General features: G+C 35.0%; 2 protein-coding genes across 8 annotated transcripts in view; one reads left to right on the forward strand and one right to left on the reverse strand.

Moving 5' to 3' along the window:
* The window catches only part of LOC149781890 (E3 ubiquitin-protein ligase MIB2-like), an 81827-nt gene extending 75594 nt beyond the window's left edge, over positions 1-6233 (reverse strand). The window contains exons 1-2 of one of the 2 annotated variants that reach the window (XM_089936081.1): positions 6071-6233; positions 5192-5442 (exon numbers count right to left, since the gene is read on the reverse strand). In XM_089936081.1, coding sequence (XP_089792207.1) covers positions 5192-5414 — 223 coding nt within the window. In that variant the 5' untranslated portion in view covers positions 5415-5442; positions 6071-6233. Of the gene's footprint in view, positions 1-5191; positions 5443-5661; positions 5772-6070 lie in introns of those variants that run through there. The other variant, XM_089936082.1, reaches the window with a different exon arrangement.
* Positions 6234-6857: 624 nt separating this feature from the next.
* The window catches only part of LOC149781891 (segment polarity protein dishevelled homolog DVL-3-like), a 114817-nt gene continuing 105289 nt past the window's right edge, over positions 6858-16385 (forward strand). For 4 of the 6 annotated variants that reach the window (XM_089936084.1, XM_089936083.1, XM_089936088.1 and 1 more), the window contains exons 1-2: positions 6859-7127; positions 10047-10116. In XM_089936084.1, coding sequence (XP_089792210.1) covers positions 6967-7127; positions 10047-10116 — 231 coding nt within the window. In that variant the 5' untranslated portion in view covers positions 6859-6966. Of the gene's footprint in view, positions 7128-10046; positions 10117-16385 lie in introns of all 6 variants that reach the window. The other 2 variants (XM_089936085.1, XM_089936086.1) reach the window with 1 other exon arrangement.

Here is a 16385-nt window from a genome sequence, read left to right on the forward strand (position 1 = left end):
GTGGCTTGATATTAATAGAAATTTACCTCAGCTTTTTCATAATTGCAGAACCTCGTACAAACTTCTTAAGTAATCCAAGTTTCATTGGTCTGACAGAAATCTTTGAAAATATTAAAGGATGTACATAAAAGTGCACCAGTTTGTTCAGCACCAAATTTTGGTAAATTATTTAAATTGAATGTTCATGCATGTGATGAAAGGGGTTGATGAAGCAATGATTCAAGAAGATAAAATTGGTGTGGTTCATCTACAATGCTATCTTCTTCAAAACTAAACAAGCGCACACAAATTATTCCACAACTGAGATGGAATGTTTAGCTTTGATAATGGCTCATCTTTGCTAGCCAAGGTTCAGATATGTAAACCTATCTATACCTTGGTGGATCAATTTGGTTATTTCAGGTCTGTGAATTTCACTGGATGCAGCAGCAAGCACCACATCCAATCAAAATCAAGTTGTTCAAATCTGAACACTGCTCCTACATGATCAAGACAAGGGGAGCACACAAATGGAATGGACTTGTAAATAAGCATTTTCTACAGCCAGTCCATGTTTAAACAATTACATCCTTTCCCTCAAATACACCAACAATGGTTTCTTTCTGGTACATGATCATACGTTTGATGTTAAACATAAAGTATCCTTTTGAAGTCAATCACCTCCACCATTTTCGGGTGATGTACAATGCACAGCTGTTACACCCTATTGGTGAGAGGGCATTACATACAAAGGGAGGCAACTCGTGAAATCCAATAGATGTCACTAGGGCAAAGCACTGAAATATTTAATTGATCCACCAAGATATAGATAGGTTAACATTTCAGAGCCTTGGCTAGTAAAGATGATATGGCTTTGCAACATTCTGAAGTATATATTAGTACAGCTCTTCTGATTGTTGTACTCAGTGAACACAATCCTCTTACTTTCATTGACAAAATGAAAAATAAAATTCTGAGATTTTTGCACTGGATTTCAATGCTGCAAGGATGCAACACTGACATCAGACACATCTGGGGAAAGGATAATGTGATTGCACTCCCACATGTATACATACAAGTACTATATTATTTTGTGCTTATTTTGTGTAATTATGGTGAGTGTCATTCAAAAGACATCTTCCTAGTATGTAATTTTAATAATTATAATATCATAAAAATATATTTGTCAAATATGTTAAAGTACATTTTATTGTATATATCTTTTTTCTTCTTTGTTAGGGATATGTTATGTGTTTAACTTATACTGTGTGCTTGACTTCTGTCCATAATTGTAAGTTGTAAACAATTTACACAGAAAGAGTTGTTGTTGTTGTTGTTGTAGGGTTTAACGCCATTTTTCAGCACATGATAGGCTATACATGGCGGCCAGTATTAATGGTGGAGGAAGAACCCAGAAAATCCCTGGAAAGAACTACCGACCCTCGAGAAGCTACTGGCAAGCTTTCTCACATACCCACACTGGGCAAATCCGAGAATCGAACCAATGCAGACAGAGGTGAGATGGCAGTGATCTGTAATGGAGAGCGCTTTAGACCACTCGGCCACTCAGGGCCCCCACAGAAAGAGTACCAGGTCTGTCAGGTCAAGTAAAAATGTGAAGAAAGAAGGATTTGATAAACGAAAAATTCATTTAGCTGTGTGTACAGTCTACTGTCAGATGCTAGTGTTTGTTGAAAAGAGGCTGTGAAAAGCATTTCAGACTCTAATTGTTCACAAATATTACTTATTGTATATCTTCACGATCTACTGTGATAATAAAAACAGTTTTGACCTAAAATATATGATTGTTAATTATTAATTTCCTCTGTCATTTCTGAAAACATTACATTCCCAACAGATCATCTAAATAAAAACAATTAAAATAGCTTTCTTTTTAATTTTGCAAGTACACAAAACTATGGATGTCTGGAACAGAATGTGTATTCTGATTTCTAACCTGTAAATATTGTTTTCAAACTGAATTTTTATTACCCCACTGTTTGCATGTGATGCTTCTGTCCGACCAGTTACGTGATGATGAACGACTTGCCCTGTTAAAAACTATCAGCAAAATCAAATAGTAAGATGTGCATTGTGGGTTACTTGTGTTTGAATAAAGAAACCTTAAGAATTTTTAAATATTCAACAGTTGACAAATTCATGAATTTATATACAAAAAATCCATGCCTGTCCACTTTCAGTGTTACGTGAATATAATTTTGGGTTCTAGTTTTAGAAAAACCCAAACAGTTGCACACGACATTCAGTTTGCATTCAGCACACTTGCCATCCTGTTGTCAAAAACCATCACGGAACCGATCAGTTGTTGTTTACAGTTGATCAGGGTGCTTGCTTAAGATGTTTAATAATTTTACATGATTGTTTTGAGAGCCAGTAAGTAATGTGATATGTGACAAAATAAGAGAATTCTTTAAATGGGTAGCAAACATATCTAACATAAACTGTTTATCATTAATGACAAATACGTGATGACCATTACAATGAAAGAATTCAGTGAGGAAACACAAGTATTTTCTTGGTACTCTTGAGATAACCATTTATGACTGACATAGAAACCAACCTCGTGTAAGATTTATAAACTGGAAATGTTCATCCATATTATGATGTTGTGCATAAATAGCTATAATCTCAATAAATATAACTGAAATTCTACACCAAGTCATCCTACTGACATGACTGAAAGTAGCCTTAACACTAACATTAGGTCCTTTTGCAGTACAATCAATTTTTTTTCTTTCTAACCAGCCTGTGTGCTAAACACGTGACATTGATGGAATGGCAGTCATTAAATTTGATTACAGTTTAGTGATTTTGTAACTCACATGCACCTAATTAAACTGAAATAAATATCCTCCACCAAATATACTTGCTGCCATATATATAGCCTATCATGTGCTGAAAAATGGCGTTAAATCCACAAAAACAACAAAGGCCATCTACTACACATGCCATTTTCCTGATAAAATCGACCTCTTTTAAAAATTACAAGACAACCTCCCCAAAAAATAAAGGTATTTTTTTCCCCACATTCTATAATGCATTACAGAAACCACTCAGAAACAGTCTACTGAGGATGGTTACAGTAGTTGCTCGAGCCATTGGAAATAGGTGTCATAAAATGAAATTGTCCAGGAATAGTTAATAATAAAGGCAGACTAGAGAAAATTATTCTGAATTCAATGGAAGTGTTAAAATTTTGGCAGCTAGAGAAGTTATTCCTGATTAGCTAATGGGGGTGTTCCCAGAATTTTTTTTTAGGTTTTAGGTAATCTCCCTCGTGAAATTAGTCACTCTAAGTTTCTGTGGGAAGCCAGAATTTAGCTCCAGGAAATAACAAGTATTTCGCATTAAACTATCCAAGAGATGGGGGTCTGCAAGAGTTTGAGAAAATCGGAACGAGAAAGATTTGGCTGCAGAGAAAGACCCAGTCTCAAAAAGACACAAAGGTCTCAATTGCATACAATATGTTCATTGATATAAGTTTATAATTATTTGTTAAACTTCTTTGTTTTAAATTCATACTTCAGTTTACCTTGAGTTCAGAAGTTAATCATGCATTCATTGTTCTGAATGTTATACAATTCATGTATTGTAAGAACTTCATATAATATTTCATTGACATGAATGTTTTTGGATTTGTTGGTTTGTATGTAATAGAAATCATGTATTGTAGGAATTTCATGCATCACTCTGATCAGAATTGTGAAAATTTAACTGTCTTATATGATATGTATCATGTATGCAAAGAATTTATTTTACTATGCTAATTTAATGAATTGCTAGTTAGCAAATAATGTAGTTTGATGTGAAGTCCATTAATTCATTGGTGTAATTAGTGTGTATTCTCTTACCCAAGACAATCAGTGTGTGCCAACTGACAGTGTTCAGCTAGTAATTTACAGACCACAGTGGAATGTAATAGTTTATCTAAGAGGTATAGTCTTGTCACGGTTCCAAATTTCCTCCTACCCTTGCCACCCCATTTTTGATATTTGGACATTTATGTTGGGGAGTAGGGTCAGAGTCCATTCCCTATTTCAGTAGCCAGCCCAGCGAACTTGAACGACCATTCATCAAGATATACCTGCATGAAATCAATAGGAATATGATTTATTTTCTCAGAAATTGCAAACATAGCATTTGTTATGTCTTTAATCCACTGACGGACGAGACAAAAGTACATATGTACATCATTGCTGAAATTTGACCTGGATCTGGCCATTTGCATCCCTAGTCATGTGACTACACAACTCTCGCTTGTAGAAGCTGTTAACTAATAATCCTTTTGTTATAATCAAAAGAGATCAAAGATGGTCCATGATGAATTTTGAGACTTTGATTTAAAAAGTCAGCTCTCATTTGGCAAATGCAAGATAAAAAGGAGAAATTTACCCCAAAATTTAATTTTTGCTTATATCTATTCATATTTTAAATAGATTAGTTGGCAAACAAATGTAAATTTTAACTAGGTTCTTTTGGACACATGGAACTGAAGTTCAGTCTTGTGGAACTCAAGTCAGGGTTTATGATATTTTTCAAGTCAACGGCCATGGGCCTGCATCTTAAAGTTTCTTTTAGCACTGATCATGGTATACTGATCTACAATATTATCAGGAACCACTACTCCATATTATAAGGCAAACAAATGTGTGTTTCCAGTCAGCCAACTGTCCCTCTTTTTGTTTGTCAACCTTAGCTCTTTTTCTGCCAAGGTAAAAAGAGACAAAATTCCAGAAATTGATTTGTGCATCTAACTGAGCTGGTTTTGCCAAGTGCTTAAAGTGCTTAGTATGTTATACATAATAGTCATTACAATAATATAATGTTAAAAAAGTCTTCATTCCTGTTTTATGTTGAGTCTGGAATGATTTACTGTTTTGTTCAGATATAATTTGAGAGGAATTACTTAAATTATTCATTGGAATTACAGAGTGCTCATTTAGCTTTCAAACTAGAATACTACATTGGATTACTGTGAATCATTCAAAGACATTCTGGTTTAAATTATTGTGGTAAAGCAAAACTACTTATATATCAACACATTCAAGTTTATTTGGGATTTAATTCACAATATTATGCCTTCTGAATTTTTACTTTGTATTCTAGGAGAATAAATATTTGGATCATACTAATCTTGTTGGTTTATCTTTTTTCTGCTACTCAGTTTAGGTCCATAGAGTTGTAAACCTACCAACAGAGGCATTGTCAAATATCCTTAGATCATAGGCTCCTTGATATCCCACTCTATAATTTGTTCGTGATCCTGAGTCCCACTGGACTACAACTGTCTTGTCAGGAGAGGTAGTACTTCCTGGTTTTCCTATCTCCACTACAGTCCCAAGGTGTCCATCCCCATCATCCTGATTCCCCCACTTCCAGTCTGGGCCCCTAACCACACGCAACCCAACCTCCATTATTTATCCACTGGCTGTTTCTGTCGGCCTGAAAATAAAGCACAATATTACTTTAGCGTGAATACATGAATTATGAAGAGTATAACATTCTTTCATTCTGTAACACAAAACCATTAAAATTAAGCTTATGTAGACATTCTAACATATTAACTATTGTTTGCCTTAATGTACTTTAGTAAGTGATGATACAATAAATGCAAATAAATACAAGTGAATTTTTAGAATTAAGTAATGACCAGAAACTCACAGTGAATTCTGAAACAGCAATAATTTAAATGATTTTCAGTCCGAGTTCCATACTAGTTTATTATAAGAGTACAATCCTCTGAGATTAGATAGATCTAGCTTCAATTTGCCTTCCGTCTGAATGAGTGATACTCATTGGCTGGTTAATAACCGCACAAATTATTCTATGTACAGGATGTACCTGTGCAGTATATGCATACGTCCTATTTGGAACAGTTTGTTTAGGAAAACTACAATTAGGTTAGTCTCCTATACTATGATGAACACTTATTACAGATTCCAATAATATTACGCAATACATTCCTCGCTTCAATATACAACGAACTTGTTTATGATTCCACTTGAAAAGTATTTGCATTCTTTGACTTTGACACTCCCACCACTCGTCCAAGCGCAACAAGTTCTCGTACCTTTCCAACTAAAAGAAAAACTTTTTTGCATCTGCATGTGACATCTTTCCAAATGTATAAAACTCTCAACAAGAGGTCTCTTTAAAAAGGAAACGATGAATAATAAAGTATAAACGACACTAATGAGAGCTGTGCCAGAATAAAACAGGATACCAGAACCTTAGCATTCTGCAGCAAATTTCATTCCGGATAGGGTTGGTTATAAAAAATATAAACAAAGTATCCCTAATTTCTTTTTCCAAGTATATTTCGGCCAAAGTGATTTAAACAGTACGTTAGTGTTTCTTAAATCTTTATTGGATTGATTTGATGAAAACAGTTTCATGCCACCTTATCGCTGTAGCATCAAAAAGTGAATTAGTTTATTTTGGCTGTTCTTTTTAACAATGGCACTCCTACCAACACATAAATTTGTTACAAAGCTTAGGGAGGGAATCTAAAACGTATTTTATATATCCAAGTTATAATTGATTATAAATAATAAAGACATTTTTTAAAATATTTATTTATATTCATTTACACCTGAAATTTAATATACTGTAATTATTTAAGTCCAAAATGGAAAATCTAATTGATCCCCAGCTGGAAGTACATGGGGAAAGGATGGGAGAATTACACTAAATTTAAAGTAGTACGAAATGGATTTAAACTTTGATAAGAGAACATTTGTGCCGCTTAATATTAATTTATAATGGAAAACTTAATTATATGAACTTCATAACGCTTTTATTGCCAAAATAGTGTTTATGTTTCCTTCGGAATTAATCATTTAAAATTCCATCGTAGCCTCGTTTTGACAGCAGGCTCCGAGATATAAGGGTTCTAGTTTGGTCGCCATTTTGAGGATTCTTGTAAAACCATTGTGGATTTTGTCAACTTTGCTGCGTTCCTCCGGGATGGAGGAAATTAAAATAATATATCACATTGACGATGAAGATACTCCTTATTTAATTAAGTTACCGATCCCTGCTGATCGGGTGACTCTTGGCGATTTTAAGAATGCACTAAATCGCCCAAATTACAAGTTCTTCTTCAAGTCTATGGACGATGATTTTGGGTAAGTTTTAGAGGCATACCAACATATACTATACATATTTGCATACTATACATGTTCCCGTAAACATTTTGTTGATGATTTTGCTGTCTAACATGTGCAAATATATGTTTGTACAGTGTATTGCCATGGCTCAAGACAACTTGGACGATGAGTCATCAACTTCTAAAACAGCTGCATACTAAATCCATAGCTTGGATTGTTGATGAACTTGTCACTCTTACCGCATATACATCATAAGCTGATTGTTTGCCAGGTTAAAAAGTGACCCTTCAGTCTGCCTGTTTTGTGTATTAATTACATTCAAAATCTTTAATTGTGATCGTTTCGGGTTTAATGCCATTTTCCAGTGCATGATGCACTGTATACATGGCGACCAGTATATCTGGTGGAGGAACAAATCTCGGGAAGAACCTCCGACCCACGGGAAGCTAATCGCAAGCTTTCCTACATATGGACGCTGGCTGATCCTGGGACTCAAACCCATGCAGACAGGTGAGAGGTCATGATCTGTGAGCGCCTTAGACCACTTACCCCCTCTCCAAGCCCTACAGTGACTTTAACAATGACATGGGAGATGTTGTACATTAGTCTGTATACCTTCCAGTTTAACGCATATTCAGTTAGTTCGATCAGCATAAAATAGTAAAATGTTATGTGTGTGAAGTATTACTGACCATTTTATGTTGACATTAGCCAGTATTGTGATTTTGCCATCAGCTGTATTTAATAAAATTGCAAATTTGTCATGTAGACCAATCGATCAGAATATTTAATTGATTGTAAAGACAAGAAATTAATTAATTATTGTGAAAGGCACTATCATCTTGAATTATATGAACTGTTGATAAGATAACTAGAGGGTTGCTCTATGCATTTATAATAGTAACGTCTCCCTTTTGACTCGAGTTCGTTGTTTGTGTATTTTTGAATTTGTATAAACGCACAAATAATTTGGTTTTTATTTTGCTCTAAAACAGTGTAGATACAAAACAAGTTAAAATGTGATATCAGTATTGATAACAATAAACAACAATATTGTTTGGTTCATTGCCTACCTTTGAAGGGCTTTCATAATGGCAATGCCATGTGTACCTTGAAGGTTTTAATTTCTGTTGAATGTAGTGTAGCCCTTGGATTTGAATCATATGCACCACTTAATTATTTTGTTTTGATGTAAGCAACCTTAAATAAGTACAATTCTGTGGTAAAATCTTGCTAATATTATGAATCGAAAGGCAATTTCACATCACATCACTCGAATAGCCATTAAAAAAATTCCCTCATAACCCAAGCCTTTTTCAGGATTGAAACTATTAACTGGCCTCGATTACTGTAGGAAAACAAAAGACAAATCTGCCAGTTGTGAAGAAAAGGGACCCAGAAACAACCAGCTGAAACAACTAGTTTGCCACACATTTTTAGTGCCAAAACACAAAACTAAAATAGATCATTGATGATCATAGTCAATCTATGTTCAGAATTTTTGCCTTTATTTTAATCATTCTTTAATGTACATCTGACAGTTATGTGATTATATGCAGGTTATGTACCTTGTACAAATAAATGTGTGTACCTTTTCATAAAGAGGATTGCTTATATCACTAGAAAACAGTAACTGTGAATCAAAGTAAATGAAACAGTTAATGTTTCTCTAGCTGAAATGTAATCTGGACAAATGTGATTTGGTAAAAATTGGTCGGCCCGGTGTCAGGATAATGTGACTGGGTGTGACATCATGCTACATATATGCGGCATGATGCCTCAGTGCTAGACATCACTATAAGCTGCCACACTGCAGACATCGTAGTGATATGACTGAATTTTTTTAATGTTACGTTAAAAATCCAAATCACACATACACTCTCTTAATTAAAATACTGACATTTGAAATTGAAGATTATACTTTTATTCATTAACCTCTTCAGATTTAAAAAAAATTGCATGTGTCGAAGTTGGCATGTAAAGGTACATCAGTGAACATTATCAGTGTACTATAAAGAATACAAGTCAGTATGGAAAGTTGACAAATTTCTGTGCAGAACATTACCTTGCGAGTTAGCTGTTCTGGCAGGTGATATTGTTATGTATATCTATACCATGTGTTTTATCCATATGGATAGATTCTAATGGTCATTTTGTAAACAGCATATTACATAGCAAACATTTGTTATTTGTTCATGATTATAGACTAAATCTTGAGATAATATTTGTAAACAGTTTTACTTGGATTTAACTTCAGGCCATGGGTTTTTCCCTTGCAAAAAAGAAAAATGGGGTCTATCTGATATTTGCTAGGTACTTTGATAAAATTTAAGTAGAAGATTTGATCTTGTTTACAACTTCGAATGTTCTGTAAATGAAGTTTTGACCAACATCCTGGTCATCTTATTGCCTTAGGGTTTTATGTAAAGGTTGTTTACATGAGAATTATTTTTATTTTAGCCTGCCAGACCTAAGTGACAGATAGATGCACTTTACATCTTCATGTGGATCAAAGTAAATGAAACAGCTATGCTTCTCTAGCTGAAATATGACTGGTGTTTCGTTCACCCTCCTCCCACCAACACCCCAACCCCAGAACACATGTAAATTTTCTATCATGTTTGATATACAGCTGTTCAGTACAAAATGCAGTTGGCTGTTATAGACCATGACTAATGCATTATAATGGGGATTGGGGAGTGCTGTATTCTTAATATCATAGTCATACCTACTACTGTATTTACTTGCTTACAAGTCGTGTCCAGCTGCACAGATAATAGACCCTGATCTGCATCCATATAATGCACCGGCATATCAGGATCTCTGTTAATTGTTCTAAGATAGTAAAATATAGCTTGTTGTAGATGACAGTAGGTATCAAATGCTTTTAAATTTCATAATAAAAGTTCTAATCTAAATCTTTTTTTCACACTACAGGGTGGTGAAAGAGGAAATTGTTGATGAGAATGCACATCTGCCCTGTTTTAATGGACGTGTTGTTTCCTGGGTATGTTGTATCTTTTATATTTTAGTTCTGCTGGTCATTGACCAGAGAAGCTTATGTGATAGCCTGTTGTTCTTTATCTGATGTCCATGTCCATCTGTCCGTTTGCACAAGTTTGTTATCGCTGATCTTGTTAAGCTATTAGGAGGATTGCCATATTGAAATTTTGCACACACATTCATCCTTCTAGAATGGATGGTCATATCAACAAAGGGTGTTTGATTAACACATTAACCCCAGGTGACGAGTTAACGTGGCAGGAGGCTGTAGCCTACTGCTGAGCTCTGTAGCGTCATGGTCATGCATGATACACTAAAGTGGGTGGTATTATAGAAAGGTAGACAGATGTAGCTCTACAATGATACCAAATAATCTGGAATTTCTAGTTGCTCTACGAAGTACAGAGAGAAGAACCTCATTTTTTGGACCAATTTTTTTCAACCCAAAATTGGCCTGTGGTCGGATTGTGAATTTGTGTCCAGATTTTAGTCTTTTTGGTCTCAGATCTAATGCAAACCAGTATGAACTGCAAACATACAGATGAACCTTTGCAAAAAATAGGATAAGATGGGCATTTGGAATAAAGAGTGGTCTTGATACAAAAATAATGGCTCTGTTTAGCAAAGGAAAAAAGAAAAAATGAACTCTTTTACCCTTCTACTCATGCATGAGCCAAATAGCCACGAAAAACTATGTTTTTAACACAACTTGGCAGTATGTTATTGAAATATCACCTAGGATTTTGGTGTTTTCGGATGCATTCAGAAATAGCTTTCAATTAAAATTGTTATCATGTACAAATATCGCAGTCTTTAACTACAATATAGTTCACTTTTATCTGTCGTATTTCACAAAAATTTTTGATGCTTGGCTTGGGATCATATTCCTCCACACCGGGTCCCTCTTCTTTGACTCGCATCATTTGTGTTAAGGTCTCAAGTTTTATTCTGAACCTTCCTTTCGTCTTGATTTTATTCTGTACACTGAAGCCTCTCTTGCATTCCATGGATATCACTGGTGACACCAACACAATCACAGCTTGGACTGCAAAGTCTGGAAATCTCTGTACTCTTGAAGTAGAGTTGTACAGGCTTCCGTCAGTGAGCAGTTCAATGATTTTATGACTACCTTGCAAGTAGGTGGTCTCAAGATGTCTCATGCCTAGAAAATGTGGAACTTTGCAGATTAGAAGAACCAGTAGTTGCCGTTGAGTTTAATTTTCAAAGTTCTTTACCCCACTAGAATATAGCTCTTGTTTGTCAATCAGAATGAACTTTGTAAATCCAAGGAAAGTTTTTATTCCAAACGCTAAGCCTGGCGTTGGAGTGAAGAAATTCAAAGGCACCATGACAGGGCCCCACAAACTTTGATACAAAAATGCACTGGAATCTATTGTTACATAAACAAATCCTTGTTTCATATTGACAAACCACCCATGTATCGGAATAAGTAGTGCGCGAGAATCAAGACATGTTGAGACTTAGACAAAATGCCATTCATAAATATGGGTAAGTATTTTTTGGTTAAACGGCAAACTTACAAAGATTGTAACGAGATCCAGAAGAGTGCTAAAGCTAGAATTGATTGTTTGGATAGGACAGTAGCTAAGTGTAAGAAAGTGTATGATGCCTAGCTTAGTATTTGGAATAAGTCCTTACTAGGATTGACAAAATTAGTATCACTCTGTTGGACGAACAAGAGCTATTTAAGAGATAAATTGACTGACCATACTTTTTTTTAAATGCCCCTCGCCTTAGCCCGGTTAGTTCTAGTGTTGTAGCAAAATGCATTCATCAATACATCAGTAGCTAGGCCTAGTTTTGATATCAATTACGTTGACAAACAAACTTTGCCCATTCACAAGCATATGTTTTTGATAGCTGATTGACCATTAACCCTTTTCAGAATAAGGTAGCAACTATCAATTTCCTGCATGATATCCTTTGATGATAAAGCATACAAATATGTTTTAAGATCAGAATTGGTGATCTGGATATATATTAACTGTCTCTTGTACACTATTTCATCATAAAATTAGTTTGAAACTGTAAGTGAACCAGTAGGCCTAATGGGAAATAATGTCGGACTTTGCTAAGTCTGGGATGTACCAGTTTATTAGATTGTTTTTGTAAATCATCGGGGAGATATTTTCAGGAAAATATACAAATCATTGAAAGCAAAGCCAAGGTATTATTTTATTAAAGATTTAACTTTAAAATGCAAATTATGTAGGTCAAAAACAGCAAATCAGATACTATATAACCATTGCATAAAATTACTACAAGGATGTAGACAAATAAAAAAACCCATAGATTTGCAGTCCTGTCAGTGGACTGTTGTAATGAAGCTATATTAAAGTGAGTGATTACATTACGAAAACCTCTCCATCTAAAAATAGATGCACTCACAGCTGTGTTGATTCTATAGGAAAGAAGGGATGCAACTTATGATGGTGGGAGTCCTATTTTTACCAAAATGGGAGTCCTGGACTCCTAGTTTTAAAATCCTAGCGAGACCTCTGCTGTAATATAATCAAAATAGCCATGCAACTGACTAGCTACAATCGACCACCTCTGAACATGAGAACCAGAAATGACTACAGTCAACCCGAGGACAGCATTTAAAAAAAAAAAATATTTAACAGAACAAAAGTTTTCCTGCAACTTCAAAGAAAACCTTTGAAGCACTAATATATACCAAGCAAATAAAAAAATTATTTCGGTGTTCTACACTTATCTGATGTTGCATAGCTGACAACCCTCAAGATTTTGGCGTTAATTTCACGACTTCTTTCAGCGATTAAAGCTGCATGCAAAAAAAATCACAAATTCCCCAATTCTCATTTATTTTAAATCTTTAATAAAATAATCGATTTCCTGTTATGCACTAGTCATAACCTCACATCTTGATCAAAGGTCAGGGTCATTGAGACCAGAAGTAAATAATGTCCATAGTTGGCCTTACCCTATTGCAGGGATGGTCCTGGCTTTTAAAAAGCTGTCGCCAAAAAAATCGCCAACCTCAATATTTTGTCGCCAATTTTCAAAAAGTGTCGCCAAAAAAAGTAGTGTACATTTTTCCAAGTGTTAATTTAGTCTATTAATGTAACAGGCAATGAAAATTACAAAAGATGGATTAGTTAATACTTTAATTACAAGAAGCATTAACAAAATGTTACAAAGTGTTACATGAAGATCCGTCGCGATTTTAGGGCTGCCCACTTGTTGAATGCAGTTTCAAAGTCTAATTTTTCACATCTGTACATGCTGATTCTCATTAAATTCTCGAGAGATGAGATGCAGAGCTTATTTCTGATGTCAGTTTTTATGAAGTTTATCTTACTGAATCCACATTCACAGTGTACAGTGCTGACAGGTGACACCAGTAGTCTCTCAGCAGCCCCCCCCCCATGGCTAGCTTCACAAAGCTTGTAGCGAATTGCTTCCTAAATCCCAAGAATGATCACAGAATGCTGTATAAATTTTCTCGACAAGAAAAATAGGATCTCCATTCCCACGAATGAAACTTACACGAGTCAACACCTGGCAATATTGGACCGTATATATAAGCATAAATTCACACCCAACTTAGGGATTCTTTCACTCCTGTATTTTGAGAAATAAATAATTATTATTAATTATGCAAAACTGTTTTTTTTTTTTTTTTTGGCTATTTCTTGTTGCGGAGTTTAAGTCTCTGCAGCCGTAACACAGGACTGATGGCAAAAGGAAAAGATCAATGCACTGGCGACAGATGTAATTGTGATTTAGATTGTTTCCATTTGCTTTGTATTTATACACAGTTGTCGGTACTTCAAAGCTTATCAGTTTTCTATGAAGGTTCAGCAGAACTATTGTATTGGTATATGTATAAAAAAAAAAACAGAAGGATTAGCCATACAATTAATTGTATCTGTTCTATTCGCGTCTTCAGAAGTCGGTCAGTTGTAGGTATAGTGCGGTAGCATGATTGACTGTATCGCAGCATACAGTACTCAGCCCAGATGTCAGCATAAGCAGATTATGATGTAACAATGCACTGTAAAGATGGGGTTGTCAATAAGAACAAAGGATTGTTTGTGTAACAGATTGATACCAATGCATTGCTTAGTCAAGTTTGTGGCTTCCTTTCGTTCTGCCTTTTAATTTATCCAGTCCAAATCCATGATTGTATGTACAAATTAAATAACCAAAAAGTATGTCGCCAAAAAAATTGCCAGATGGGATATTTTTGTCGCCAATAAGGAAAAAATATCGCAATTTGCGACATTGGCGAAGCCCAGGACGATCCCTGCTATTGGGTGTCCCAATTGAGGACAATTCAACGCAGCAGGTGTGTAATGTTCCAGTCATGTTACTTTTGTTGGCATATGAAATATGTATGAATTTTGGCCTGAAATCAGGCCGAGAAAAATCATCATTGGAGGTAATACCTGTACATGTCTTAAGGGTACGCCTCTGTTTGATCAGTGCTCACAAGAAAATTACTTACGAGGCGCATATTTTGTGATTTTGGCACGCCTTGTGCGAGAGAAGCAGCTGTTATACTCCACTTGGAACATGCTGATTTTATGTCTGATGTCTCACTACCATTTAACTTTTTGGGCTAAATCAGTATTAAAAACAAATCAAAAGTTTGCTTCACTCAGACGATGCACCTACAAAATATAAAGCATCTATAATTTTGGTGCATATATGAATATAAGTGGGACCTTGTTTATGATAGCATTGGTGCGTGTTATTATGACAAACTTCATTTATGTACAAAATTTATTATGGTAATAATTGTTTGATGTGCCTAGTGCAGGTATTACTGTATTTTAACATGTTTACAATTACCTGTTTATCATATCCAGTCAGTTATTAGATACTGTGTGAAAATTTTGTGCTAAGAATTTTAAGAAAGTGATAGACATCTTGAAACTCTAAAGTTACCAGAACTGTGTTTTGTTTGTGTTTCATTTACACTTCATTTGTGTTTGCATTACGTTTATGTTTCGTTATCTATCATAGCTTTTTTCATTTTTGGTATCAAATATGCATTCAGACTTTGTGTTCATTGCTTTCAGTATTTACTTCCTTACAGTTTTTCAGTTTTAGAAGAAAACAGAAATGCATATACCAAAGTCAGGATTTCTGTTTTCAAACATTACCCTCCCATCAGATACATGTGTGGCCATCATTACTTAACTCATTAACCCCTGAGCCAAACATCTAGGCTTTCCCCTACAGCATACAATGCAGAGAGATCACCTAGAGCAGTGTTAGTCTTATCAGTCCCTGTATCCCTGAGTCTTGCTGAGAGTACTTGGCTTGCAGATATTTACAGATGGAGCTACTTGCAATAGATGTTTTTTTCTTATTTACGTTCCTTTAATTTAGCTAAAATTTGGCACAGCAGTTCAAAATAAAATTACGTACAAAATGGTATAATTTCATGCTACATGCAGAATAAAACTCATGCATAGAGATAAAATAAATGATTTTCGTAATAATTTGTATCTCTTGCCATGAATAATCCATAAAATCCATTATAAATTCATACTGAATAATTAACACTAACAGCACATGAAATTCATTCCATTTTATGTACACAGAAATTCCACTTGTCATCTCTCTTGCAGACTTAATATCCTGTGAATACTCCGTCAGTCTGTTAAGTAAAAGTCTACTCCCAGCAGCTGATTAACGTAATTTTCATCATTTTCTGATCTAAATATTTCCACTGTTTTTGCCACTATCGAAGTCAATTTTTTCCCGATTGTTCAGCAATGTTCACTCTATGTAAGCTAAAATTTTATTGGTTGAGATGCCAGCATAATTTGGAAATGGCTTGAAATCAACCAATAATTTGTGCCAATTTAACTAGTTGTGCAGGATACAGGCCTAAACTAAGACTGCCACTCAGACTTGGCACTCAGGAAACAAGCTAGCTAAACTGCACCAGCCATGTTATCATGGCACTCAGGAGAAGAGGAAGGTAAAGTTCAATGGCAGGGGTTAATGAGTTAAATAACTGACTTGAAAACAGTGCAGCTGATGGGGCCAAATTTGACAGATCTATCTGGGATGGATGGCCTTGCAAGTTTTTACAATTGATAACGAACTACTCTTATATGTGGCCACTGTTGCTAAAAAGTAAATGAATTATTTTCTGTTATATAAAACCCCACACAAAACAGCTAAACAAAATTTGACAATAAACATCCTGGCATAGAGGGCTTTTAAATGTATTCAGTTGATGTTGATCTGTCATCAGATTGCTGCCATTTG

Source organism: Sinohyriopsis cumingii, chromosome 15 (assembly GCF_028554795.1).
Source record: "Sinohyriopsis cumingii isolate HCF-2022 chromosome 15, ASM2855479v2, whole genome shotgun sequence".
Lineage (NCBI taxonomy): Eukaryota > Metazoa > Mollusca > Bivalvia > Unionida > Unionidae > Sinohyriopsis > Sinohyriopsis cumingii.